Source organism: Larus michahellis, chromosome 4 (assembly GCF_964199755.1).
Source record: "Larus michahellis chromosome 4, bLarMic1.1, whole genome shotgun sequence".
NCBI classification, from domain to species: domain Eukaryota; kingdom Metazoa; phylum Chordata; class Aves; order Charadriiformes; family Laridae; genus Larus; species Larus michahellis.
In genome coordinates, this window is record NC_133899.1 from 17,715,211 (window position 1) to 17,742,874 (window position 27,664).

Sequence of the window (27,664 nt, forward strand, 5' to 3'; positions counted from 1 at the left end):
ATTAAGTACACGTGAGATAAGTCTTTGAAAATATTGACAATATACACAGAGGAAGGATGTTGAAATGCCTTATAACTCCGGTGGTGTCAGTAAATTACATCGTTCATTATTGCCAAACATTCCAGCCTGCCAGAAATTATAAACAATGTTTTGATTGTTTTATTTCAGCTTTTAACCCAGCATTTTAGGAACTCTGTTCACTGAGAAATCAATACAAAGAATTAAGGAAAATTGTCCACAAAATAGGGTGGGCTGAAGTCTTAAAATGGAGAAGTACATCCAGGTAAGCATCTCCATTCAGAATATTTATGACCCCAAAACACTTTGACTTACATAATTTAAATTTTAGCTTCAATTTAGAATATTTTATACTCTATCTAGCTAACATTCAGATTCCTTTTAAATAAGCCCAAACTACTTGATATTAATCAAACTCTAGCATTTCTCGACTTAAAAGGAGACATTTTCAAATTACCCAGATTAAGGCTATGATTTTTATTTTTTTTTTTAACACTGCCTCCTCTCAGGCACTCACACACAAGGGAAGGAAGGAAAGTGCCATTCACAAGATCCTGTCGTAAACTTATTCTGCAAAATGAGGACTTTTTTTCATGCTTCTTGTCTGCTCCAGCTGTGAACGAGACTCAGTGCAAATTCTCATTAGTGTTCCAGGTAAGATCTCTTGTGCCTGACCCTTTCACAGTCTTTTCTGTGTATAAGGGAGGCTGGCTTGGGAAATTCTTGGGATCCTAATGTCAGATACAGTGTCGTCATCTCTCTTTTTTTGCCAGTGCTCTCCAAAATTGATAGCATGTCCTCAAGCTGCTTTTGATTTGGGAACTGTTGTGTCAGCTCCTCTGCCTTATGGTGTTTGATCTCTGTTCAGCTTCTCCAAGCACGTGGTAGGAGCTTGGCTTTTTGCTCCTGTACGGCAGCGTTTCTAACCCCTAGTCCCTAAATAAGTGTGTGCTGCTGAAATATGTGTGCCTGAAGCTCTTTGATGCTCTGAGTACTGCCATCTCTTTGCTGCCATCTGGTGCTCTCACTGCTGGGTAGAAAATGCATAGTCATGTCCTGGAACACAGCTCAGGTTAGCCAGATCCTCTCTTCTGGACATTTCTTTTTTTTCCCCTGAAGCTCTTGTTATCTGAAATGTTACTAGTACAAAAGTAAACAGGCATAGTCAATAAATCTCTCTTAATAAAGTATAGCCTGTTTTACTCATCGCTTGTAATTCACATGTACCTGCTCTGGGGCTGACCTCTCCCTGAGGCTTATTTCTGGGAGTCTCCTCTCGCTCGGTAGGGCCTTTGCGCTGGGAGCCCAGGCGGCGTCTGGCCAGTGTGCTGCTGTTCATCCTCTACACCTGAAACCGCCCCCTGCCATGCCAGTTACTGGGGTCGACATTTAAAAGTTTTGACTTGAACCAGTGATTCAAATCAAAACTGAATATTTGTTATTTTGTGGCCTTGTTTTGTGTTTTTTTTGTTTTTCTTCATAACAGTCTAAAACTCGTTTAAGACTCATTTAAGAAGACAGTGAGCTCCTTGTCTTCTGGTTTTACCTAAGGGTCTCTCAGGGGAGTGCACCAGCCACGGGTTCGTTGTGCTCGTGCAGATCCCGCACCCTTACCGCCTGTCAGTGCCACTTTGTGTAACGATTCCGCCATAACGTCAGCGCCGGCGCCCGGGCCCTCCCCCCAGGGACGCCGGCCGGGCGGCAGGAGGGGTAAGGGGGGGCGGCCCCGGCCCCGCCGCCGCTCCCTCCTCTCTCCGGCCCTCCCGCCACTTCCGCCTGCTAACGTGACGTCTGCGCCGTGACGTCAGTGTTCCCCCGCGGCCCTCTGGGAGCGGGAGCTGCCGCGCTGCACGCCGGGCGGGGGAGCGGCGCGCGCCTGCGCGGGGCGCGGCCCGGCCCCGCCGCCCAATGAGCGGTCGCGGCGCGGGGGCGGGGGCGGGGCGGAGCGCTGGGATGCGCGGGCGCGGCGGGGGGCGGTGGCGCAGGCGCACTGCGGGGCGGGCGGCGCTGCCCCCTAGCGCCGGGGCGCGGCATGCCGGGCGAGGGGGAGGACGAGACCGAGCCGGGGGCCGGGGGGGGCCCCGCCGCCACCCCCTCCCCGCCGGCCGAGGAGGGGGATACCCGGCAGCGCTACGAGGAGCTCTGCAGCAGCCTCAACATGGACGAGCGCGCCCGCTCCGAGGCCTGGCTCAGCTACCAGAGCATGAAGCGCAACTACACCCTGGAGGTGAGGGGCGTCCGGGGCGGGGGGTTGGTGGCGCGCTGAGGCGACCGGCCCTGCGAGGTCAGCGCGGCGGGAGGGAGAGGGTTAAGCGGGGAGGAGGGAAGGGGACGGCCCTTGAGGCGCGACGGCCTCTCCCTCACACCGCCCGGCGCTCAGGCGCCGCCCGGGCCTTCAGCTCGCACCCCGGCGGGGGCACGTCCCGCCCGGGGCCGCGCCTCAGCCGCGGGAACCGCCGCTGAGCGACGTTTCCCGGCCTCCCCCCGGGCCGTGATCGCGGCCGCGGCCCTCCCGGCCGCCGGGGGAGCGGGGCTGCCGCTGGCCCGCCCGGAGCCGCCCGCTGTCGGGGCGCGCAGCGGTGCCCTCCAGCTCTGAAACCGGGGGGCGGGGGGGGATCGTAATCCCGAGCCGTAGCGGTGAAAAGGTGTTAAAAATAAAAGCGACTGTCTCCCTATTCCCGGCTGTGTAACTGACAAACGTAACGCGGTTATCTCGGTGAACGCTTATCGGCAGCCGCCCGGTTGCCCGTGTAGGTGCTTTCAGCGTAACGATAATAAACTGGTTTGTGCGTGAAGGCGGCGCGGAGCTGGGTGACGGCGGGCGCGTCCTGTCACCTCGCTCTTTCAAACGGTAACGCAAAGCGACGCCCCCGCTTTGTTTGGGAGATGCCTTTTACTGGGTGGCTTTTTAAAAATAAAGGCGGCGCTTGTGAAAAAAAGCCTGTCCGTCGTGCGAGGTTTGGGTTGTTTAGGGCTTCCTTTTCCCCAGCCGGGCAGCTCTCGAACAGAGCTAAGGGCACCCTTGGACGGCGGTGAGTCCCGCGGTGGCCGCAGGAAGGATCGGGAGCGGCCCCGTCACACGCACCCCGCTCCTCGCCACCGGCAGCGGGCCGGGGCGATCGGAAAGAAAACTCGTGTTTTGCCCGGCGGTGTGTGCCGGCCTGGCACCGTGACACCGCCTGGCCCAGGAAACCCACAGCATCCACTTCACTGTTCTGTGCCCCCTTTTTTTATATTAATTTTTCCCATTAAAAAGATATTTTTTAATCGAAGAGGAGAATAAGACTTGAAAGCTTTTTGTTGGAATTAATTTCTGTCTCTAGGTACCAGATTGAGTAATTCTTCTGTTATGTAATACAGAGAAAAATGGAAACTATTTTTCTGTTCCCACTGTCTGTTCTGAGCAGAAGAATGTTCTGATAGCAAGGAACTGCAGCTTTTTTCTCTTTTTTTTTTTTTTTTTGCTTTTTTTGGTTGGTGTTTTTTTGTTTGGTTGGTTTTGGGTTTTTTTTTTGTAATGAAGGCAGTACAAAACCTTATTGTAGAAGAGCAACACCAAAAATATATTGTTAAACATTGGGTCAAGCATGAACTTTATAAAGGTAGCTAGTAACTGTGTAATTTCAGTTTTGACACAGTGCTACCTTAAGTATCTGCTTACCACCTGTTTTTCTCCTATTTAAAAACAAAAAGTAGCTCAACAGAACTTTGAAACAACGAATCAACTTTGTTGCTGGTTGAACTTCATTGGTTGCCCGCACAGTCCGATCTTTTTTCCTGATGTTGGGTGCGTAGTTGAAAAGTGTGGGTTTTCTTTTCAATGAAGCCTTTCAGGTGCCTGATGTTTTAATTCACAGGGAAATGATCTGCACTGGCTGGCATGTGCCCTGTATGTGGCTTGCAGAAAAGCAGTTCCAACTGTCAGCAGAGGGACAGCCGAGGGAAATTATGTATCTTTAACCAGAATTTTGCGCTGTTCAGAACAAAGGTAACTTTTCTTTTTGCTAATTTTTAAACACTTACAAAATCTCAAAGACTGCTTATCAGCTTATGAAATTTAGAAATTGAGAACAAAGGCTAAACATCTGTCTTGTTTTCTGCTTTTAAAGATAGTATTTATATCACTGGAATCTTAGCTCATTACCACAGAAGTAGGACAGTCCCATTTGGTCGTTACTATGTTGTGAAAACACTGGTTTTCAAAATCAGTGTTGGCCTTCCCTCTCTCAAAGGAGAAAGAAACCAGTCCCTGAAGAATAGTCTATTTTAGAAGAATGTGCAAAGTGTGAACTTCTCACAAGAGAAACCATTTTCAATTGGCTCTGAAAATATTCACACAATTTACCTTTTTTTTTTTTTTGTAAGAAGACTTCACTTTTCAGATGTACTTACTTTATGAAGCCAAAGTGACGTCAGAATCCGATGAAGACATTTGTATCAAATGTTTATGTCCCTAAAGCAATGAAGAAAAACTTTTTGAAGTAGTTGATCAGAAATCTGGTTGTTTCGTAACAATTCAGGACATGAGCAAAAAAAAAAAAAGTTCTTAGGCACTTTATCTCCCTATCTGGTTTACTGTTGGAGCATTATTATTGGTTTAGATGATACAAATGTGTTCCTTTAAAAACTTCTTCCCTGTCCACTCCCCACCTCCCCGACCCCCCCCCCCCACACACATCTGTCAGAAATTCAGGGAATTGAATGTGGATAAATAGTTTCTGTAATCTGGACTATCAAAGACTAATAACATTGAAAACAAAGCTGTAGATAAAGGAGTGAAAAATAAATGAAAGCCAAATTTATGAAGCGAAATTTACTGAAACTTTGGATTTGTTCATACTTTGTAGAGTCTTCTTGGCACTGTAGAGTTTGTTTTATATAAGTTAATAAATGATTCTGAAAAATGAGGGAAGTCTGATTTTAGAGTAATCTGACTGTTGGAGCTGATTGTTCTTTTGTGAGGAAAAGCCCAGAACTGTGAATCAGTTAAGAATGTTAACGTGGTCACCAATGATGATATAAAAATATTTTGCAAGCTCTGTGAGCACATCCTTGTTAATGGGTGAAGGACTGGCTCAGAGTACGTTGTCGTGTTTGCAACACTGCCATTTTATCAGTAGTTTTGGAAGTAGAAATTGTACTTTTGTTGTAAATAAATAAAAAGTACAGTATACTTCTGTGGAGAAAAAAAACAAAAACAAACAAACCCAAACCACGATAAACCAACCAAAAAACAAACTGTCAGATCTAACTGATTTGGTATTTTCAGCTTGATCGAGTTTTTTAACAAGATGAAAAAATGGGAAGACATGGCAAATCTACCCTCCCAATTCAGAGAACGAACGGAGAGATTAGAGAGAAACTTTACAGTTTCTGCAGTAATTTTTAAGAAGTATGAGCCCATTTTTCAGGACATTTTCAGATATCCTCAAGATGATCAACCTCGTCAACAGAGAGGAAGAAAACAGAGGTATGTCTCTCTTATGTCCAGACTGATTTTAGAGTATTACTAGTACAAAAATATAATGAAGTCGCTCAGTTGTTTTAGTTGTATTTTTTGACTGTGTTTTCACAGTAGTTATCTATAATATCAGAGGGGGTCTGTCTGTCCTTGCTCGCAGTAATTTTTGAATCTTTTTTTCAGTTTGTCAGATCTGACAGGGTGCAGGAAATCCCAAAGCTGTTAAATTTCTATGATTTGGGGGGCAGGGGAAAGGGGAGAGATTAAAATCAGCCTGTAGACAAGAGAAATATTACTATTTCTAAGATGGGAAAGGTTGGAAGATTTGATCATTGTATGATCAGTACAGCCTCAAGAGCTCACAGAACAGCTCGGCCTGTTTCGCTGCCTAGTAATTCCCACACTTTTCTTCATAGACGCAGATCTTCTGGACATTTTACTTTATAATAGAAGCTTTGTTTCTTTGTTACTGTTTGTGTTAGAAGTGCTGTGAAAATTATGTGCTGGCCTTCTTTTCTGGTTATTCTGATCTCGACAAGATTTCCTCTGTTTGTGCCAGCACTTAACACGGCTTGTGATTTCTCGTGGTACTTAGTAGTGATAGATTTATTCCCATTCCATTATTTCTTTCATATTTACTACTGTGAAATGCCATTGTTTGGTTGCTTTTGTGGTTTGTTTGAGTTTTTAAAAATTATTTTATTTTACTTTTTCTAATATGTACAGGCTATTTCTCAGTCAGGTTTTTTGGCTTTTTAATTTTTTCCTCTTGATATGCTTCTGACCCTAACTTAGTGATATTTGTAATGAATTGTGTTTGAATCTATAGTAAAAGACAAGGTTGGAGAATGCAAAAGGTAAGTAAATTGGAATTGGACTATAGGTGGAGTAGAATTATGTATTGAGATGGATATTTGCATATAATGTTGAAATTAAAATATACAGCATATATAATTCTATGATTAGAAGAGTAAACCCTGCTAGTTGGTTAGCTGGAATGGCAAGGTATGACATAATTTTGAAAATTAAGTTGGGAGATGGTGATGATGATACTTAGAAATTTTTTTGTGAAATGTATGTTAATTTTGACATTTAAAACCATTCTTCACATAACCTGGTGGAGGGTGAACTGTGATATATGAAATAGCAGTTCCAGTGTTATGTTATATGGAAACAAGGAATGATGTTGTGGAGTTATAAAACTTGGTGCTAGGGGAGGGTTTTTTGGTTTGGTTTCTTATTTTTTTAAATACACACAGTAAATACTTGAGAGTCTTGTGGACACACAGTTCTGAAAATCTTGCCTGTGCTGAGTATATTAATATCAACACGCTGTGTAATGCGTTCCTCCAAGAACATGTATACATGCTTATATTACTCAGAATGCTCATGAAGAAGGAATTTCAGCTTTGGCTCTCGAACTATTTCAATTGACTACATGTACCGTTTGTTGTATGAAGAAGCATAAATAACGTTTTCTCTAGATTTTAAATTCAGATATTTACCTGTTCTTTGGAACTAAGATCACAATTTTGCCTTAAAAGAAAACATTTAGGCCAGCCATGCTTAATGTTAAATGTACAGCAATTTCTGCTCAAGTCCTGGCCTATTTCTAATGGGACCTGCTGTGTTCATCTGCCATAGTGAGATTTGAATCTTTACATGCAGACTGAGACTGGGGTTCCACTTGTGTCTGCACTAAACCAGCGCGCGGCTTTCTTTATTACCTTTAGTCAGGTTTTTGTGGGAAGGGTTTAAGATTTTGGCCACGCTATAGTAAAGCTTTATTTTCTTTTGGAAGGTCAAATGTTGTATGATGTTCTGTCAGTTTTAATTCATTGAGCTTACTGGATATCTTCTTTCTGTATTTTTCCCCAAAAGACGACAACCGTGCACTGTGACTGAAGTTTTCCAGTTTTGTTGGGTGCTGTTTGTTCATGCAAAAGGTAAGAGATTTGAAAGGGATTAAATGCTGCAAACCTGGTTTTGTTAGTCGTTATGTTATATCAGTCCCTAAACACTGAATAGGTGCAGGCATTTCTGAATTCAGAATTCTGAATTTGGAGAAGAGGCCTTCTCAGAACAGCCTGAAGGGATGTATTCTGTTTAATTTCCCCAGCTGTATGTTTTACCACACTTCTAAGGTAAGCTATATGTCCAAATAGTTTGGTAGCTTTTATGTGTAATATTTTTACAAAGTTTCCAGAGTTGTGGACATTTATGCTGTAATTCCAAGGGGAAAAGTAGCTTAGAATTTTAGTGAATTCATATTTAGATGCTGTTGCATTTAATATAAGGTGTATATGCATGTTTACTAGGAACAAAGAATATTTAAATTCCTCCTAAGTGTCCAGCAACACTGAAAATATTTAATGTTTTTTTTCCTAGAACCTAGTAAAAAATTATCATATAACTCGAGGTGTGAATACTTTCATGCTGGCATCACAGATAGCATTCTAATTCTTTTGATAGCCTTTTTGCCACCCTACCTTTTAAAAAAATGAGCACACAGCAACCGTATTAAATAACCATAGGTGTTACTAAATAGGTCTGCGTATGTCTGTCTTGCAAGGGTGATTTTCTCTTGGGTTTTGGACATAGCAGTATATCTACAAACAGCTGACTGTTGTAGAGAAGACTCGGATTCTTTTGGAACACATAAGGCGGATCCTCTGTTAATATGCATCTGCAGAAACAGTGCAACGAACAGGCAACATACTGCAATGTATATAAAACATTTATCGTAAGAGCAGCCTGAAAGCTCATAATAGTAGGGGATTTCTCCCAACTGATGGGAGGAAAAGGCACAGGAGGGACTGGGATTAAATCCTTATTTTAGGCTTAAGTTTGTTCAGTCATATGACATATAGTCTAAAGTCTTTCTTCACCAAACCTGGGTTTTAAAGAGTTTCTGCGTACCTAGGGCTTTAGTCAGGTACTGCTTGGATGAGCATTCACTGGGAATTCCTGTATAAATAGGATAGCGTTTTGAGGAAAATAAAGACAAGATTTCTGTTCATCGCTGAAGGAATGTCTTTGTAGATTCAGGTCCATTAATAATTTCTAGACACCCTTTGTATTTTTTCATAAGAGAATTAGTAGAAGAAAACTAATAGTTTAATTTCTACAAAGAAAGGGATAAAAGGAATTTTGTTTTGGTTTTGGGGTGTGTGGTGGGTGTTTTGTTGTTGTTTTGTTTGTGTGTTTGTTTTTGGTTTTTGTTTTTTTTTTAATTTAAAAGCAAAGCAGTGTTAAGATTCCTGCAGGGTGCTGTGATTTCTTTAATTGGCAGCTTTTGAGGACAAGACAGAGTAGTCTGTCACAATATTGAATTATCTGGCACTAATTTTTTTCAATACAGATTAGCCTTTCTTTCTACACTGTAGCCCATCGCAGAGGGTTGCCAGCAGCTCCCTTTTGGAAAAGTTCCTGGCAACATTACTGGGCCCTCACCATCACAGCTTCATACAAAGGTCAGGAAGGGTGTGGTGTTGCACGAGTGCTGTACTGAACGCTCTATCATATGTAGAAAGATGCCTTTTTCCAATAGGCTGCAAATTCCACTTCATAGAGGAAGATAAATCTTTCTCAAACAAGTATGTTGCTTGCAAAACTGAAACACAGTATGATTTTTTTTTTTTTTTTTGGTCCAGAATAGGTCTCTCCAGTAGTATGAAATATCTCTTCATATGCCACTGAGTCCAGAGGAGAGTTAGTACTGTACTTAAATTCCAGTCAGTCAGGACTACACAGTCAGGACAGCTGAGAGAGTAAGTAGGTCAGTCTGAAAAACCAGATTTTTCTTTTCCTCGCTATAAAATCGTCACTCCTATGGGTAGATTGGACAGTTGACAAGGTGCAAAGGGACTTCAGGAGTCTTCCTGTGGCTAAATTATTGGTTGATATGCTTAAGTAACTACATAATCAACTGACTGCATGTCAATTGGCAAGCAGTTTCAGACATACAAATTAACTTTGTAGAGAATACCATGCTAACATAGACAATTCGGTTTTACAGGAAAAAGGAAAATTTACAGTAATTGTAAACTGTAAAATTAGTAAGTGACTAGTGGTACATTTATTAAAGTGTGGCAGCACAAAAATGTAAACTAAGCGTTGACCATTTAAGGCATTAAGTATTCATGTTAAGTTTTGTGCAGTGTGTTTTGAGGGTTGGCAGTAATCCTTATCGTGGCAACCGCACATCCGTGGCAAGTTCAGGCTTGTCTCGGTGATGTTTCTGCAAGCCTGAAGATCATTGCGTTCCATTTCACAAGTGCAGAAAGCACAGATCTTGTTCGTACCTTTGGTATACGCTGCAAAGTAAGATAGCGGCTTTGTTTAGTGATATGCAGTTCTTATGTGTTATTTGTAAGAATTTATCTTTAAACTCTCTATCTTGGCTTTTTTTTCTTTCTTTAAAATGGAAATGAAAAAAAGAAAACAACACTCTGCTGCGCAGAGATAACTATTTTTCATTATTTGGTACTAGGTCGTGAAAGGGGGTAGTAAGCTATTGTTTGAAATGTCATTGACAAGTAATTTTCATGAAACTACTGGTACTGTAAAATGAGATTTATTTTTGACTGTGCTGACAGTAACGATTGCCATGCTAGACTTCATGGTTATGAAAAGGAACTTATATTATGGGAGTTGCTTTTTAAAGATTTTTATTGATTAACATTTTGCTATTGTGATTAGGACTTCTATTGCTTTGCTGTGAACCTTTAATGATTTGGAAATAACTGATGTGTACAGTTAATACAAATTTCATGGAGGCTTCATTATTTTAAATAGTTCCAATTATCTGCATTGAAATTATTTTTCTTTTCACTAATATGGAATCAGAAAATTGAATATAAATTTGAACAAACTGGTACGTAACTGGTAGAAGAGTAACAGCATAATTTAGAAAACCTCTTTAATCATATATATGTTTTGATGTGTTCTAAGTGAGTTTATTACTATGTCATGGATTTCTTCAAGGAGTTAAACTCGTTCTTCATAGTGGGCTCAGATAAGTGGTTTGGAACTCACCTAAAAGAAAAAAAAAAGTAGAAGAGTTATTAGTATTTAAAGAGTGATAGAAAACCATGCTGTGCATATAAATTAATGGAATTGTGATTCAGGGTATTAATGAATGGTATAGTTTATTTTACGGGACACTTTTTAGCTATGACCATTCCTCTAAAGGAATATCATAAACCTTAATAAGCTCAATAAAGAGTAATTAATCTGGACATAATCTTTGTGAAAGGTGATAAAAGAGTGAAGAGGTTACAAGGATTCTTTTCTACAGGAAGATGATAAATAAATATACATTAGAGGTATATGAAATAAAGCTCCCTTGTAAACCGGATCAGAGATGCCCATTTTAACTCCTTGGTAATGCACAAGAGAAATAAAGTTAAATTTGTTACTGCTTGTAATGAGCATACCCCAACAGAATTTTTGTAAGGAAAACAGATTGGTAAAGAAAAATAACCTCCTGGCTTTGAGTTGCATAGAGATTCATTGTGGAGAAGGGGGGGAATTGAAGGAGGGGCAGTGCTGACTTTTTCTAGACATTTGACCGCTTGGCTCTATCCTAGCAAAAGTTAAAGTTTTTTGCAACACTTGACAGCAATGCAAAATTGACGAAAAGGAAAGTCTCAGCCAGGACCCATTCTTCCCCCTTACACGCCTTTAGAAAAAGATTCTGCTGCAGGCAGGCGGAGTAAGAGTCTGTGGAAGGACAAACCACTGCCAGCCACTGGGGCTCGTGCTGCCAGGGTTATGGTAACAGATTTTTCTTCCTCGAGGCAGTTTGCATTATACAGTTCACGCTGCTTCAAGCTATTTATGCACCGACTAATCCCATTACTGTGAATAAGGGAGTCAGCAATGTCATGTTTATCAACATTTTGATAAGGTTTGTTTTCAAAACAGCTCAATATATTTGAGTTTCTACACAATTGCTGCTGTTCCTGAAAATGTACCTTACTACTATATTTGCTATATTTTATAAAGTGCAAGTCTGTTTTACTACCTGCGTTTCTATCCAGATATTTATAGTCTCCAAAGTCTGTGTTTCCAAGCCTCCATTATTGATTGAAATACAAATCTCAACAGTTTCTTGGTTAAAAGAATTTTAAATCTGTGCTAATTTTAATTAATCTCTTATGTATTTCTAATATTGAAGGTAATTTTCCCATGATCAGTGATGACTTGGTCAATTCCTACCATCTCTTGTTATGCGCTTTGGATTTAGTGTATGGAAACGCTCTCCAGTGTCCTAACCGTAAAGAGCTTCTGAATCCTAATTTTAAAGGTATGTTGAAAAAAACGATATTTATCCAAAGCCCGCAAGAAGCTCTAAGGCTACTGAAATTAGTGTGAATTTATGTGGCAGAGAATAAATTGAATAATATTGATTTGACATACGTGGGAATTAATATTTTCTATATCTGGCTACACAGTTAAATTTCTATTAATGCAGTATGTAATAACAGATTTCTGAGTTTTGTCAATAACAGAGTAAGTCAAGCACTTCGTTTACTATGGAAATATCATAGAAGGAAGTTCCAAAGTAAAAATGTCAGTTAAAGACATTTTAAAGTCAGTGAAAGATGCAGTGAATGACGCAGTCAGTACCGATTCAGCCAGACCTCAGAGGTGCTGCGAGGCAGCAGTTTGGAACGACCCAGTGCTCAAACATGAGAGTGGCAACTTGATCGCTTCTCTCTCGTTTCTGGATTGTTGCTGTTCTCTTTCTGAAGAGAATGGAAATGCAGGTTGACTTGAAAACCACAAAACGCAATGAATGGTGAGAAGTTTCCATTGAATCTCTGATGTAATTCTTTACAGACTTATACTTCATTTTCAGTGCTGAACAGTATTCGCATTTACTTTATAGTGATGTGAACTGGGACCATTACCTCAAATTTAATCGAATAAATTTTATAGTTCACAAGTGTCTGGTTTTCTATTAGAACTGATATTTTAAGCTTTTAATACTAGATATCTAATTTTTTAAAATCTCTGACTCATAATTGAGTTTTGATAACATTATCAAATTCAATCGCCATTGTATAATTAATAATTCCTTCAAGAGAACTAATTAGTTTACCATTTTAATTTCACACTACCTAGGCTACACAGCATAGTATTTAAGTTTAATAGGAAGACAGGATATGAATTTGCAAATAATACAGTATTCTTAATTGTAGGTCTGCCTGAAGACTTTCACAGTAAGGATTATAAAGTATCATCTGATCCTCCCTGCATCATTGAAAAACTGTGCTCATTACATTATGGGTTAGTTCTAGAAGCAAAAGGCATAAAGGAACATTTTTGGAAGCCATACATTCGGAAACTTTTTGACAAAAAGGTTGGTCAGTAGATTTGTAATGTAGAGAAATTCTCTTTACTCATTATCTTCAAAACCTTTTTTAAAAACTGAATTGTCCATCCTTTGTTCTTAACTGTCTTACAGCTTCTAAAAGGAAAAGATGAAAATTTGACTGGATTTCTAGATCCTGGGAACTTCGGAGACAGCTTGTGAGTCGCTCTATTCGTGGGTTCATTGTCACCGGTATCCCCCTAAAAATTGTAATACAATTGCACTTGCGGTATTATGTGTATCTGAACAGGCATAGCAGCTAGTTGAGTTGTGTATTTATTAATGTTTATACAGTGCACCACATTTCAGTTCCGTTTCTTTGAGCTGGTATGGTCTGAAGCATATTTGAAAGAGGAATGGTTCTTCAGGATGGTGTTACTTGATGTCGGCTTTTATTCTTATGTTTCTTCAATTTTTGTTGTATGTAACTCAAAGTGTTAGTATGAAAAAATGTGGGAGCCTATTGAATGAGTGGGAACTGGGAGGGAAAAATTGGGTTTGGTGGTATTTTTTCCTTTATAAACCTAGAGATGCTTATGAGTAGGGCTTATTTTCTTTTACATGGCATGAAAGTGATAATTGTAGTTTATGATGATGTGATGCTGCATAAGTTTTGAGGCATTTCCAGACACACATGAGTTCTCAGTATTTCATCATGTTCCTCCTGCAGCTATACTACATGGCAAGCCATCAGATGTAATGGAAAAATAATGTCCTCGCCACTTTCATGTTTTAAGATACTGTAGACTTTAAAGGAGCTCCAATGCTTCAGTCAAAGTTAAAAGAAGTTCTGAAGTAGAGTTCCAACAGGCCAGAGCTGTGTTCATTCAGCAAGGAGGTGAACAAAGCCCTGTCTAAATAGAGCGGGGTTGTATCAGTCTTTTCCTTTCTCTCGTAGCAAAGCCATCAACAAAGCCTATGAGGAGTATGTTCTGTCAGTAGGAAATCTCGACGAGAGAATATTTCTTGGGGAGGATGCAGATGAAGAAATTGGAACCCTCACAAGGTGCTTAAATACAACTTCAGGAATGGAAACAGCTGAAAGAGTCCAAGTGAAGCATAATTTGCAGCAGCACTTTGACAGGGTGAGTGTGGCGTGGTCTGTGTTGCCGGTTTTATATAGAGAATGAGTTGAGTCAGGGTCTGATGAAGAGAAGCAGCTACTAGAAATGACCATCTGTATTGTCTGAGGTCATCCGGGAGTGTACACAGCGCAGCTGAGTGAGATTTTGTAACCGATTCGCTGTATTGTTTACCGTTGGGGTTTTTGGACACAATTTCTCTGTGCATTTGGGCTTTCTTTGTTTAAATCCAGTACAGAGAATATTTAGGTAATTACCTAAAGAGCTATCTGTAGGTAAATCTTTAGGTGAAGATTTTCAAGCCCAACAGAAAGGGCATTTCTCTGTGGCTGTTTGGCAGGTGCTGAATTGTCCTGCAACTGTTGGGGCCCTCTGGACCTGCCGGTCCAACTTCCGCTTCCCTCACACCTCTGTCCCATATGCGCAGTTTTTTGTTCAACTTACGCAAAACCACTCGGCACTTCGCTCTATTCATTTTTTGTTTCCTGTTAACAGATATGCTTCAGTTGTTAATATTACATCTGTTTACAGTTTGAGTTAAGTCACTAGGGAATGATTTTCACCGTGCTTGCCTAAAAGCACGATACATAGATCTGTCTTTATATATGACTAATAAAACAGCAAAGAATACGGTCTTTGAGAGGATAAAGAACACTACAAGTTCCAGAACAATAAAGTGAAGACCTATAAAATGATCAGGCCTTTGTGTGACTAGGGCAGCTTTTGAAAAACAGGCACTGGCTTTGAATGCAGACATATATCCCCATGATTGCAGGACATCAAAGTGTTCCTGAAGATGGAAATGATAGCTTAAAGGAGGAAGGCTACAAGACAGGCAGATAAAGTAGGATACAGGCTGCCTTAGCACCATTAGATTACAGAGAGCCAATGGTGAAACCGTCTAGATCACTGAAATAGTTAGGTGATCTTTTTCCAGACTGAGAGCTGGTGAATGGCTTTCAACGTTCCTGAGCGAAAAGACCAAAATAACCTTAGCTGCAAAATCAGCGTAAATAGTTAATTCTTCACTGCTGATCTATTTGAAGAAATAATCAACCACTAAGTTTTGCTGGCGTAGTTCTGGGTACGACTCTGGTAGGTTTGCGTAGTGATGAAGCAGTGTGGCTGTAAGGCAGCAGCTTGCGGCAGCAGCGCTGGTGCTGTTCTTGCTTCGGGGAGTCTGAGGCAGGGCTGGGGGCACCCTCTCTCCTGGGAGGGTACCGAGACACAAACACAACTCCCTTAGCAGGGCGTGGGGAAAACGGGGGGAGTGCGGGGAGCTGGACTTCATGGTAGAAAAGACTGCGAAATGTAACGTATTCATTAAAATAAGGAAAATAACTCCCTGCTGAAGTAATTGTGTGGTTAGGTAATTAGAAGATGCATGGTTTTAGCTGTACACTAATTGAAGGAACATCCTTGATATTAACTTATTTTGATGTGATGACTTCATCTGATGCAAGTGAATTTAAATGCCAATTGTTAGATTCAGGGGGAGTTTTCATGTAAGAGTTACGCTTGCTGCAAGGAACCCCTGCCTCAGTGCGCATTTCCCATGAGCTACAGCTTCCTTTGGGACCCAAGGGACAGGAGGCGACTGATGGGGCTTGGGGGATTTTTTTTTTAGGTTGGCCTCGTTGTTTCACACTTGGCTCCCAGTATCTGCATTTCAGTGTGCGGTCACATCCCCTCTGGTTATACCTTGAGTGCTGACTGTTACCCGAGACGTGAGCTAGTTTGGGCTGTTTGATTCCCAGCCATTTTTTCCAGGCATATATCGGAACAGGGCAAGAATTCTACAGACTGACACTCCTGGGTTATAACCTGTACATAAGTTTTATACTAATGTACAGTTACATGCTTATTTTTTGTCTTTTTAGTCCAAATCCCTTAGGATTACAACCCCACTTACTGGCCGCAAGTATATTAAAGAGAGCAACCCGTACGTGACACCGGTTTCCATAGCAACATACAGTTTGAGCCGCCTTCACACCATGCTGGCAGGACTGAAAAATGCTCCCAGTGAAAATCTGGAGCAAATACTCAGGTAAGTTTGATGTTTAGCTAACCAAATATTTCGATTTTTAAAATAGTTTTAAAACCAAATGTTAATGCTGAACAGTGTCATTTAAAATGTGAGTCTTGAAAGGTTCTGGAGTAAAAAAGGACGCAGAGAGACACTGAAATTTCAGAAGACACTGTTGTCTTTACTTGGACACATCTGTCTTTAAGAGATTAAGAACACACAACATTTAAAACCCAACAGCTCTGAGCTTCTCCAACAGCAAACTCCTAATACAAAATTTTCAAGACTTTTCGTCTTCCTACTTAGCAAATGTCACTACTTAGAAAATTGCACCATACTGTAGTATTTTTATGCAAAATCAAATTTATTCTCCGTGTAGATAAACAGTTGCTTCAGGTACAATATATTTTAAGACTTTTTTTACATCATGTGGAAAATGCTGTTTAAATATTTATCCCTGACCGTGAAACGCTGTGCATATTTCCTACAGTATGTACAATAACACTAATATGCTGTGGACATTTTATGGTACATATACAGCGAGGCATATGCGAGCGTGTTTGTATTGTTAGCCAAGACAGTTATAGTTTCATGCTTCCATCATGTCATAAATATAGCTGTAGATTTTTTTTGTTTGTTTTTTTCTTGGTAGGAATGGTATGTTGAAAATACTTATTTTTTTATTTTCAGGGCATGTTCCAGAGATCCTTCTCAATCTATTGCAAACAGAGTAAAAGAAATGCATGAAGTCTACTGCCAGAGCATGCAGGCCGAAGGAGAATTCAGTAATTTTTCCAAAGGTGGGAAACATTTTGCTTATACAGATAGGAATTAAAATGCCTGTAACCACACTTATTTCTTGTAATTAACTTACAGGTTAAGCTTTAGCACGAGAGTCTTTTCTATTACTTTTCTCTTTTCCTGGTATTTTTAAGACATGGCAAATTTCAGCCCCGCATACAATTTTATAATCAGCCTTAGCTTAAATCACCGGAATTTGATGATACTTTGAGTTCAAAGAAGTGGAAAGAAAAGCCCTCTTAAGGGTACCACGTTTTCTCTCAAGTACAAGAATAGCGATGGCACGGATTTCTGTGACGGTAATGAAAAAATCTGCGTAACTGTAGTCTTTAAAAAAAGAAGTCCTACACAAATTTTGGCTTCCATACGAGGATGGGTTAGTACAGAATCCTACCAGTATAAACACAAAGTATTATTTGCAATGTGGTCAAGATTTGTGATGTGCATGGAGACAGATTAAAAATGAAGATGCTCTTGACCTTGTTTCTTAATAGGGTCTTTAGTTAATTTGTGTTTTTTCTTGTCAACATAATTTCTTCAGTGTTTTCTGTTGCACAGTGCAAGTCAGATCTGTATAGGTATATTTTTCAAACAATGTATTTTCTGAACTCGAAATATGTGTGTTATATTATAGCAATTTAAGGATTGTTCTTATATATGGTGTTTCCATCAAAATCTGGATTCAGAAGTCAGTTATTCTGCTCTGCATTCACAAGTCAGTGCAGCAGAGGAGAGGGATTCCCAAGTTAGCTTGAAATTAACTCATTTGGTCCTGAACGTATTGTAGCCAGAGCAGCACAGAAATCCACACAGGCTACTAAACTGCTGTATCTCTATAGCCTAAGATAAATAATATAATTCTTGTATCGCATTTCACAGTATTGCTTCTATTTATAATTCCTGCAGATGTTGCTAGTAAGCATTTTCGTCGTGCTGAGGTGCTGTACTACAAGGTCTTGGAGGCGGTCATTGAGCAAGAGAGGAGGAGGCTGGGAGACGCTGACTTGTCCGTAAGGAAAACTGATCTAATTGTGGCTCATTTGGAAATCGGCTGTAGAGCTATTTAAAGAGGGTAAAGAGGGTAAATCTCTGAAAAATAGCCTGTAAGTACAGCTGAATGGAAGAAAAAGCATACGAGAAATCATTTGTGTTTGCAAACACAAAGATACATGAAATTTTTCATGAGTAAATATGTCTCATTTTGGATTCTGTTCTGTCTCTTATAAAATAAGATCTCTTTTCATAAGCCTGATGATAATCGTGCTGTTGAGGCAGAATAGAAGCATCTTACTGTTCTATAGTTACACTGTAAATTAAGCATTAAAATTGGCAACTCTCTTGCAGGCAATCCTGGAGCAAGACGTGTTTCATAGATCTCTGCTGGCGTGTTGCCTTGAGATAATTACCTTTACCTATAAGCCGCCTGGAAACTTCCCACTCATCACTGAAATATTTGACATTCCAGTTTATCATTTTTATAAGGTAAAGTGTTTCATAGTTAGAAATGCTTATCAAGTCATGAGGAGTACGCCGTTGACTTAGATTAAGCGGTAATCTTTTACCTGGATATTTACTTATTCATTAACCCTTTGTTCTCAGCTTTGCCCCTTTTTGTATTGAAAAAATATTACTCCAGTGTCTGTCAGTCTGGGGTGTGGCTTCGGCATTTAAAAATCACACAACTGTTACCAGTTTAACACAGGAGCAGTATCCAAGTATTTATCTAGTAATGAATGGATTATCATCTCATCATGAGCTACTGCTGCAGCTGTTCTGCAACAGCGCTTGACATGTTTGTTTGGTTAGAAAGATATAAATATCTGTCTTCTGATAAAACTGCAAGACAACATAGGATTGAGTCATAGTAATGCAGCCCTAACATTTCTCATAGTCTCTTCTTCCTTGAACTAGATCTTTCTGTAAGAAGAAACATATGAAACAAGTACATTATGTTGATCATAATTATCTATCTTACAGGTAATTGAGGTTTTCATTAGAGCAGAGGATGGCCTTTGTCGAGAAGTGGTGAAACACCTTAATCACATCGAAGAACAGATCTTGGAAAGTATGGCTTGGAAACAGGAATCCATTTTGTGGGACAGAATCAGAGATAATGACAACAAAGTTCCTAGTTGTGAAGAGGTGAGCACTTCTTTTTATGTCTTACAATCAGACAGGATTGTAGAGAGCGGATGTTATACCCTGAAGGAGACGCTTTTCACGTCCAAATTTCAGTTCGACCCTACAAGCTGATCAGTACAGGGAAAATCCAGAAGGCAGCGTGCTCGGGTCTGTTCATGGCTATCCCTGTGGAGACAGCCAAAACGGAGACGTGCAGCTGAGATAATTCTCAGCCAGTATTTGCACAGCAGAGCCGAACAATGAACAAAACGAACAAGCAGGGAAGGTTTGGACCAGTCAGACTTTAAAAGATTACTAGACCACTAGAAATGTGGTAAAAAGTACAGACTTTTAATGATAGTAATGGATTATTACAGCACTGTATCTTCTAGAGTAGTACAATCACTACAGAGTTGTAGTTAGACTTATGCTAACTTTTTCAGTGTTCTTATTTTTTCCCATTCAAGTTTTGCCATTCAAAATTTGCAGTGCAAAAGCTTTAAAAAATATGTGATATAGTCAATTTGTGATACAGACACTTTAATAAAAGCATAAATATTTTAGGTAATGCCGCCTCAGTATTTTGAGAGATCTGCTGGGAACAGTGTTGTAGGTTCACCGCTGACACCAAGACGAATAAACGAGGTTCGCGCTGAAACTGGAGGGCTAGGAAAAGGTGAGATTTTCATGCACGCATACTTACACTGTGGCTTTCATTTTTAAATCTAAGTGGTGTAGAGCGAGGAAGGTGCTGTAATGTCAACGTACAGTTCACTGCAAACACATTTGTAAGTGGTAGTTCTAGTGCAACTCCCACAGTTAGGTCCAATGTCTAAGACCGATGCATTTGTTATTTCAGTGTGAACAAAATACTGTTTCAATGGGGTGTTTTCAGGAGGTTTTGTGTATGAACAGCGTATCTGTGTGTATACATATGCATAAGGTAAATAATATTTATGCACACACCCCCCCGTATGTGCTAACCAGTAGCACTTGAACAGTTTGCTTTGTTGTTATACTAGAACAGAAGCTCCACTATACATTTAGTTAGGTGAAGTCTCAAAGTTTTTCCTCTGGAAAAATAAAACATAATACATTATCTTAGAAAAACATTAAACACAGCAGCACTTGAGACTAAGTCATCTCTAAAAGCAATTTGTAAGTCACAAATGCAGACAAGGCATTTTTAAAAATGTTTCGTGAAGAGCTTTGCATGACATACTTTGGTTCTCATTAGATTTCTGTCACGTATTTGTACAATAAGGGATTATACAACAGTTAAATATATATATACGTGTGTGTGTGTGGTTTTTAATCCACAGGCCTTTCATCCTCTCCAACTACGCTGTACGACAGATACAGTTCTCCTACAGCCAATCCTACAAGGCGAAGACTCTTTGTTGAGAACGATAATACCTCTGACAGTGGGACTCCAGTAAGAGTTTCCCAGCAGCCCGTGGTAAACACGGTGCCCGTGCAGAACATGAATCCCGAAGCCATGTCAGTCACTCCAGTGCCCGGCCAGACACTGGTTACAGTGGCAACTGCCACCGTGACAGCCAATAACGGGCAGACTGTGACAATACCAGTACAAGGTGAGAGAAAAGCTACTGAAGAATTAACCAGGCTTGTTCCCATCAGAGCATTGGTACATGGTAACAGGGAGAGGGGAGAGCAGTACGTCAGTGGAGAAGCCGTATGTTTAAGGACTCATAATTGGGAAAAATCGTATAACTAGAGGAGCAGAATTTAGAGACAGAAGACGTACAGCACAAGGATGTTCCGACTGCCAACATCTATTTTATAAAATGTAGTTATCTCAGCGAGTCTTTCTTCCTGAACTGGCATGGGATGAAAGCTGCATTAGACTGAAAAACTTGGTTCAATTTCAGTAGCCTCTTGTCTCCTTATGATGAAAAGTCCAAAGTATTTTGATGAAACAATTTCATATATAATATACTAAATATATAGTTATAAGCAACTAATAAAAGAATTACTGAATTCTTTTAAAAAAAAACAACAACCAAACATACAAAACAAACAGACAAACAACTACAAATGCACTCCCTTCCCCCCAACTTGCTCTTATTTCAGACTCTTTTTCTTAAATTACAGGTATCGCCAATGAAAATGGAGGAATAACTTTCTTCCCAGTCCAGGTCAATGTCGGGACGCAGCCCCAGACTGTCTCTGGCCCCATCCAGCCCCTCAGTGCCCAGGCTCTGGCTGGTCCCCTCAACACGCAGCTGAGCGGGGCGGCGCTGCAGCTGCCGGGCCAGTTAACTGTTCAGCAGGTCTCGCCGGGGGAGCAAAGACAGAGCCAGCCATTCACCACTGCCGCCTCCCTCAGGCCTCGCAAGATGGGCTCGCTTTCGCTCTTCTTTAGAAAGGTGCTTCCCAGTCCCAGTTGTGCTTTGCTTAGTTAGTATTTTGGTATGGCTTCAGTGATTTTTAAAATACGTACTTATTATTATTACTAATAAGAGAATATTCGATTTTCAAGTTAATTTCTACCCTTTGTCTATTCATGCACATACCTGAAGAGTAGTTTTCTTATTCAGGCAACTTCTCGCTAGCAAAGGAGCAGACTGTCACCACAGCCACCACACGTTGTGAAGTAGATTATGTACTTGGCTGGCAGGTACTTAAAGGTGTCCGTTTGCTTTAAGGCTCTTTAAAAGAAAGAAATTCATCTTTGAGACATTCTGGTTTATTCAATGCAGTGCTTTTCCTGTGCTCAGGACAACTCAGAATATAAGCTTCAACCAAGTGCTGTCTTAGCATCAACACCAGTACTGAGAATGTCTGTGTCTTGTAAGAATAACTGAATTAATATTTTTTTTCTGCTTCTTTTGGCTTATAATTTGCAGAAGTCCTGCAGGGTGCACAAGTCTGACCTACTCTTTGGCTGGGCAAGGACAGCAGTATTGCTGTGGCCCTAAGCACAGTCTCCGTTTCCACAGGTGTATCATTTGGCTAGTGTCCGTCTGCGAGACCTCTGTGTCAAACTCGACATATCTGATGAGCTGCGGAAAAAGATCTGGACGTGCTTTGAGTATTCCCTGGTGCACTGCCCTGAAATCATGATGGATAGACATTTGGATCAGCTGCTGATGTGTGCCATCTATGTAATGGCTAAGGTAAGGTCAATAAAGAAGAAACAAACAAAACCCTTAATATTCCAACGATTACGGTTCTTCAAAAAAACCCAAACCCAATCAATCAACACACACAACAAGCCTCAAACAAAAACAAAAAACCCACTGAAAAACTATTAACCTTTTCTGTTCATCTCCTCTTAGGTTACTAAGGAGGACAGATCATTTCAGAACATCATGCGATGCTATCGGACACAACCACAAGCCAAGAGCCATGTGAGTACAGTTCGTGTTCAACGGGGCAGTATCCGGTTTATTAAATGCCTTAGTTCCATATTAGGAATGGATGGCTTCTAAAAGTAATGTTTAATGTTAAATGAACGGAGCCTGTGAGCCATTCTCCTCGAAAGACAGCAGTCGTGTCCAAACTCCACCTAAAATAGAAAATATCTTTACTTAAAACCCAAGGAAGCAGTGCCTGTTGGATAACACTCCTCTTAGGAGGCTGTATTTTCCCCTGTAAGAGGCAATTTGATACCACAATGAAGTTTCTAAAAAGCAGGTTTATCACGCAGACTGTTGTTTCCCGACTACGTAACCGCACATCTGATCACCCTCCCCTTCATACCTGTGTCCCCGCAGGTGTATCGCAGCGTCCTGATAAAAGGCAGGAGGCGCCGCCGCTCTGGCAGCAGCGACAGCAGTAGCCAGCAGAACTCGCCTACAGACAGAAGCAAAGAGAGAAACAAAGAAAGAAGTGAGTGATTGCGAATTCCAGGTGCTTGTTTGTAATTCCACTTCCAAAGCAGTGTGCATCAAGTAAGAGCTGGCTTTTGTGTTGCCCCACCCCAGACAGTTCCTTCTTTGGTAAACTTGGACGCAATTAAGGTTATATCGATAACACCTAAGAGTTGCTATAACTCAAGCTTAATATTACACCTACTTGGACAGTCTTGAACCTATCACCACGTGCGCTTACCTTAAGAGCTGACCACGATGGCTGGCCCGAGCTCTGCAAGTTCAGCCTGTGCACCAAAGAACACGCCTTTGTGGAATGAAAGGAAACCAGCGCAGGCCCGTGCTCAGTTACTCCTTTCCCTCTAGCAATCACGGAGCTGCGGCAGTTTCTTTGCAGTAGCTGCCTGTCTTCAGAGACAGGAATGAACCAGCCGCCCACAGCATCCATTTTAGCACATCTGACATCCCTGAAGGTTCCTTCCTTGATATTTGAACCGACACATTTTCCTTGAATTAACTTTTATAAAAGAAAGCAAATAAGCGATGCTGTATATTCCTACTACTAGTTTTCACGATATTTAATAGATGATGGTATAAACTGTAGGTACTAACATTTTCTGTCACAGAGAGGTGGCAGGGAGGGCAGGAAAAAATTATATATGTTTTGCAACTTCCCACATTAAACCAGCAGGAAGTACTACCAAGCCAAATATTTCTACTACCAGCTGAAAAAGAGTGCTGTTCCTTATTTGAAATTGTGCCAGCTGGCAACAAGAAAGAGCTACTGTTAAAAGTACAGCACAAATGCCTGAAAAATGGAGTTTTTAGCTCTGCTTATATTGTGATGAAGCTCAGCTCATACAGAAAAGCCACTTGCAGTTTATCCAGCAAGAAGTTAGAAATCCAATGCGTTTCCATACCCGAACTCAGCAGTTTGTTGGTCTTTAACAACACACCGCTTTTTTTGTAAGGAAGGATGCTAAGGGAACAAAATTAGCATGGCTGATACTGACCCCAGATCCACGGTCACTCTGCTGCCATGTAACCCCTGGAAGGCAGTTCTTTACGCAGCTGCATGGCAGGGTCTGAAGGGATGGAAGCGCATCCAGCAGCGGAGGCTGAACAAGCGCTGCTCTCTCCTCGCAGGCAGCAGGGACTCCAGCCCGGTGATGCGCTCCAGCAGCACCCTGCCCGTCCCGCACCCCAGCAGCGCCCCCCCCACTCCCACCCGCCTGACTGGCGCCAACAGCGACACCGAGGAAGAAGAGCGAGGGGACCTCATACAATTCTATAACAACATCTACATCGAGCAGATTAAAGAATTTGCCCTGAAGTATACTTCAAATGCAGTAAGTTAAATTCTGTACTTTTCTCTAGTAAATAGATCTTTTTTAACTATACAAGCAGTAAAGTGCCATTAGCTAACCCCACTGCAAGCAAATTCAAGGGATTATATTTGCATGACAATAATTTCACCTCAACGACATACTCTGCTGCTAAAATACTAACTACTTTCAATGCCTATTTGCTGTTTCCTCCTGTATAAAATACACCGCACTAAGCAATGTCATCCCGAAGCTCAGACAGGCTCGGAAAAGTAAAATTTAAAAAATACTTATCTGGCCTAATAAGATGACAAAACTTGCATGTGTTCCAACTGCGTATGGTATGACATCAGTGGAAGAAAACTGAACTGTGCTTAAGGTGACCAACTCACAAAAGCCTTACTGTAGTGACACCTGAGATCAGGTACCAACTATTGCGTCATTTTCATTTTCCCTCGAGCAGATCGATTCTCCTCCGCTCTCACCCTACCCGTTTGTAAGGATGGGCTCCCCCCGCAGAGTACAGCTCTCCCAGAACCACCCAGTGTACATCTCGCCGCACAAAAACGAGTCTACTCTCTCTCCTCGAGAGAAAATATTCTATTACTTCAGCAGCAGCCCATCTAAGGTGAGATTAAAGCGGGTTAGTTTGCTTTTATAAATCCTTAATTCTCTACCTTTTCTTTCTGGCAGTGACATTAGAGAAGATTGTGCAACACACCTTTCTGTCTACATTGCTTAACATGTACTTTCTTACCTAATGCTCTTCAAACTGCCAGTTCCGGTATCTAAGGAGTTGTAAAGCAATTAGGTGTCCGAGCTCCCTGTGTACTTTTAAAAGTTACTCTTTGTACTGATAGACATGAAAGACCTGGGAGGCGCGGGAAAGGTACCCTTTGCTTTCAGGTAACAGAGGGGTTACCTGGTCTGGGAACTGCTAAAAGAGCAGAACATTAAGTACAATCACCTGCTCTTGTCTACCTTGTGGGAAAAAACCCAAATAGCCCTTAACAGGAGAGGACTTGGACTTACCAGGTGAGCATGTAAGGCTGAACCCTGCCATCTCTGGTCACCAGGAATGGAGCAGAAATCTCCCCTCAGAAGCACCTTCATTTTGGCCAGGAGTTGTTGCACCTATGGTGTAAGACAGCCGTCGTTACTAGGGGTGGAAGGCCTCTACAGGCATTGAAACGACGAGCTTGCTTGGGTCTGAGTAAGAGTCTAGCGTACGCTAGTAATGGGAAGAGCAGCGTCGTGATTAAGGTTAGCCTGTCACAAGAAGCGCTTCGTCCTGTACAGATCTCCAGAAAGCAAGCATACGTAATCCCGCTGTAATGCAATTACAGAAGTCCACTTTATATTTTGGTAGTCACACTAATGAGAGATAATTCTACTTTTCCCCCCCTCCTCTCTCCAGAGGCTAAAGGAAATCAACAGCATGGTTAGAACTGGAGAAACTCCAACAAAGAAGAGAGGCATTCTCTTAGAAGATGGTACTGAAGCACCGGCGAAGCGAATCTGTCAGGAGAATCACACTGCTCTGTTAAGACGACTACAGGACGTGGCGAATGACAGAGGGTCTCACTGATCCAGTGTTTCAGCACGGGTGCTCCCTCGCTGCTGCTCTGCTGGGCCAGGCTGCGTGGCCCGTCCCATGGCGCCACCAGCCCTCTGCCAGTGTCCTCAGCCAGGCCCTCCTGTCCCACCCCGGACACGGCTCCTGCCAGACTGCGCTGAGCCTTTGTACCCGGCAGAAGGGGCCGGCGGAGTCTCCCACTGCCCCGAACAGCGAGGACACGCTTCAAACCCTGCCACCCAGCCTCCCCCCGTGGCTAAGCTAAGCATAGGCAGCCGTCCCTCTCCCGGCTTTGGCTTCAGAAAGCAGCCGAAGAGCTTTTTGGTGCTTGGAGAAACTCATCCCTAATACAGCTTTCTACCTTGCAACAGGTATTTAAATCCCTTTGCTCTAACCAGCCCACTCACACCGTTTCTGTCAGTGCTGCGCCGGTTTCATCTTTGGACTAGAAAGTTACACACGCCTCAGACACGGCAGCACTGCACCCAGAAAACCATATTCAACCGTGTCCTGGCTTTTACAGTAACAGCCTCCACAAAAATAAGGACTTACAAGTAACATTCTAGCAAACTCCAGTTCCGCTTGGAAAGGGAAGATAGGAATAATCTTTTTCAGCCCTGAAGGAAGCTGTCCCAATGGCTCCTTTCCATCTTCAGGATGTTTCCTGTGCCCCTGAAAACCATCACGTTGTTTTGCTTTAATGTTTGGGCACCTTGTTGTGTAAAGGTAGAGAATTTTGTTTCTGCATCGATTTTAGCTGTGCAATGTTTTAAAGTGAACTCATGTTCAAAAGGTGGCACTTTTGATAGGGCTGTGAAGCGTCATTTTTAAGGCAGATTAGTTTTGCTGTATATTTGCAATGGCACTTTCTAAATGTGAATATTTTTTTCAAAGGCTGACTTCAGATGTCTTTCTGTATTGAAGCAATTTGACTTTTGTATTTATTTTCAAATTGACATCCCGTGGCTCCCCTCGTCGGCAAATGGCATTAAGAATGCATTTTGACTCGATGTATGTGCAGTAATGAACGCGGGAAGCTTGGGATGTTTGCTTTTTCCACGGAATTTTATATGCTTGTAATGTTTTTCCGATCGCTTTTCTTGAGAGTCAGGAACTGGCCACCTCGCTTACTCAGTAGAAGGATGGTGGTGTCCATCTCTTAAAACATATATTTAGCTTTTTGCTTTGTTTTTAAAGGACAGGGGTTGGGGGCGGGGGGCAGGGTTGGGTTTTTTGGGGGTTGTTTTTTTTTTTTTTTTTAAATGGACTAAATCATAAAATCAGGCTGCCTGGGAGAAATCTCTCCCCTACTAACAGGATAAGAAAGTGATGCATATATTAGACTTACTTGTTGTTTTCATTTAAAATAGTTCCAAACTACCAGACCTACTAGGAAAGCGTTAAACATACTAACAACAGGTGCAGTACCCCTCTGACCGTGGGGCTGTTCACGTACAACGTAGCACAGTCGGAGTCTAGAAGTCTTTATAAGGAAGAAAAAAGTTCAAAGCTCTGTGCTTTCAGTCATTCCTGCTCCTCTGAATAATGGGAAAATTTAGGACTTAATTCCACTGTAAATTCAATTTAAGTAAAATAAAAACATCTTTCATTCTTACCTGCATAACAAAAAGGCTGAAGTCAAGAAATTGTGTCGATGTCTCTGTAAAAATATTTATGAAATTGTCAGACAATTCTTGTTACTCTGTACCATTTACATTACTTTGTATGAAAATACTGCAAGTGTATTTTTCAATAAAGAATTTATAAACTCACAATTTTATGTTCCCCTGTGAAAAAAGCAAAAACAGCTGTGCAAAGCTAAAAATAGCCGGTAGCTCTCCCAGCACTGGGTTTGACGGGTGAGTGCAACGGCAAAATGGTCATACAGTCAGGGCCCACGAGGCACGTGATACAATTGATTGCAAGAGCTGTAGTCCAACGCTGCAATTAATGATTTAAAAAATAATAAAATAATTGCATGTATTAGTCACACAAGAAGGGAAAGGATTTGCTCTTGCCCCAGTTTCGTCATCGTGT

General features: G+C 41.3%; 1 protein-coding gene and 1 long non-coding RNA gene across 5 annotated transcripts; one reads left to right on the plus strand and one right to left on the minus strand.

The window, feature by feature from the left end:
* The first annotated feature begins 1,999 nt into the window (after positions 1-1,999).
* RBL2 (RB transcriptional corepressor like 2) lies at positions 2,000-27,402 on the plus strand. Of its 4 annotated transcripts, XM_074583133.1 has the most exons (24): positions 2,003-2,245; positions 3,876-4,006; positions 5,288-5,488; positions 7,361-7,425; positions 7,508-7,623; positions 8,841-8,952; positions 11,661-11,789; positions 12,688-12,848; positions 12,954-13,018; positions 13,759-13,945; positions 15,823-15,989; positions 16,659-16,768; positions 17,676-17,779; positions 18,114-18,251; positions 18,747-18,911; positions 19,455-19,566; positions 20,213-20,485; positions 21,006-21,280; positions 21,854-22,030; positions 22,193-22,264; positions 22,631-22,745; positions 23,873-24,075; positions 24,515-24,679; positions 25,469-27,402. In XM_074583133.1, exons 1-24 carry the CDS (start codon positions 2,051-2,053, stop codon positions 25,637-25,639), a joined length of 3,609 nt encoding a protein of 1,202 aa, XP_074439234.1. In that variant the 5' UTR covers positions 2,003-2,050; the 3' UTR covers positions 25,640-27,402. The 4 variants fall into 4 exon arrangements, with proteins under 4 accessions (XP_074439237.1, XP_074439234.1, XP_074439235.1 ...); XM_074583134.1 differs by lacking the exons at positions 7,508-7,623; positions 8,841-8,952 and having other exon boundaries at positions 2,004-2,245; XM_074583136.1 differs by lacking the exons at positions 22,193-22,264; positions 22,631-22,745; positions 23,873-24,075; positions 24,515-24,679; positions 25,469-27,402 and having other exon boundaries at positions 2,000-2,245; positions 21,761-21,895.
* LOC141741922 (uncharacterized) lies at positions 21,277-23,879 on the minus strand. The gene is made up of 4 exons (XR_012586522.1): positions 22,968-23,879; positions 22,617-22,709; positions 22,170-22,422; positions 21,277-21,562 (listed from the first exon to the last, which is right to left on the minus strand). It is a non-coding gene; the product is annotated as an uncharacterized LOC141741922 (long non-coding RNA).
* Positions 27,403-27,664: the final 262 nt, after the last annotated feature.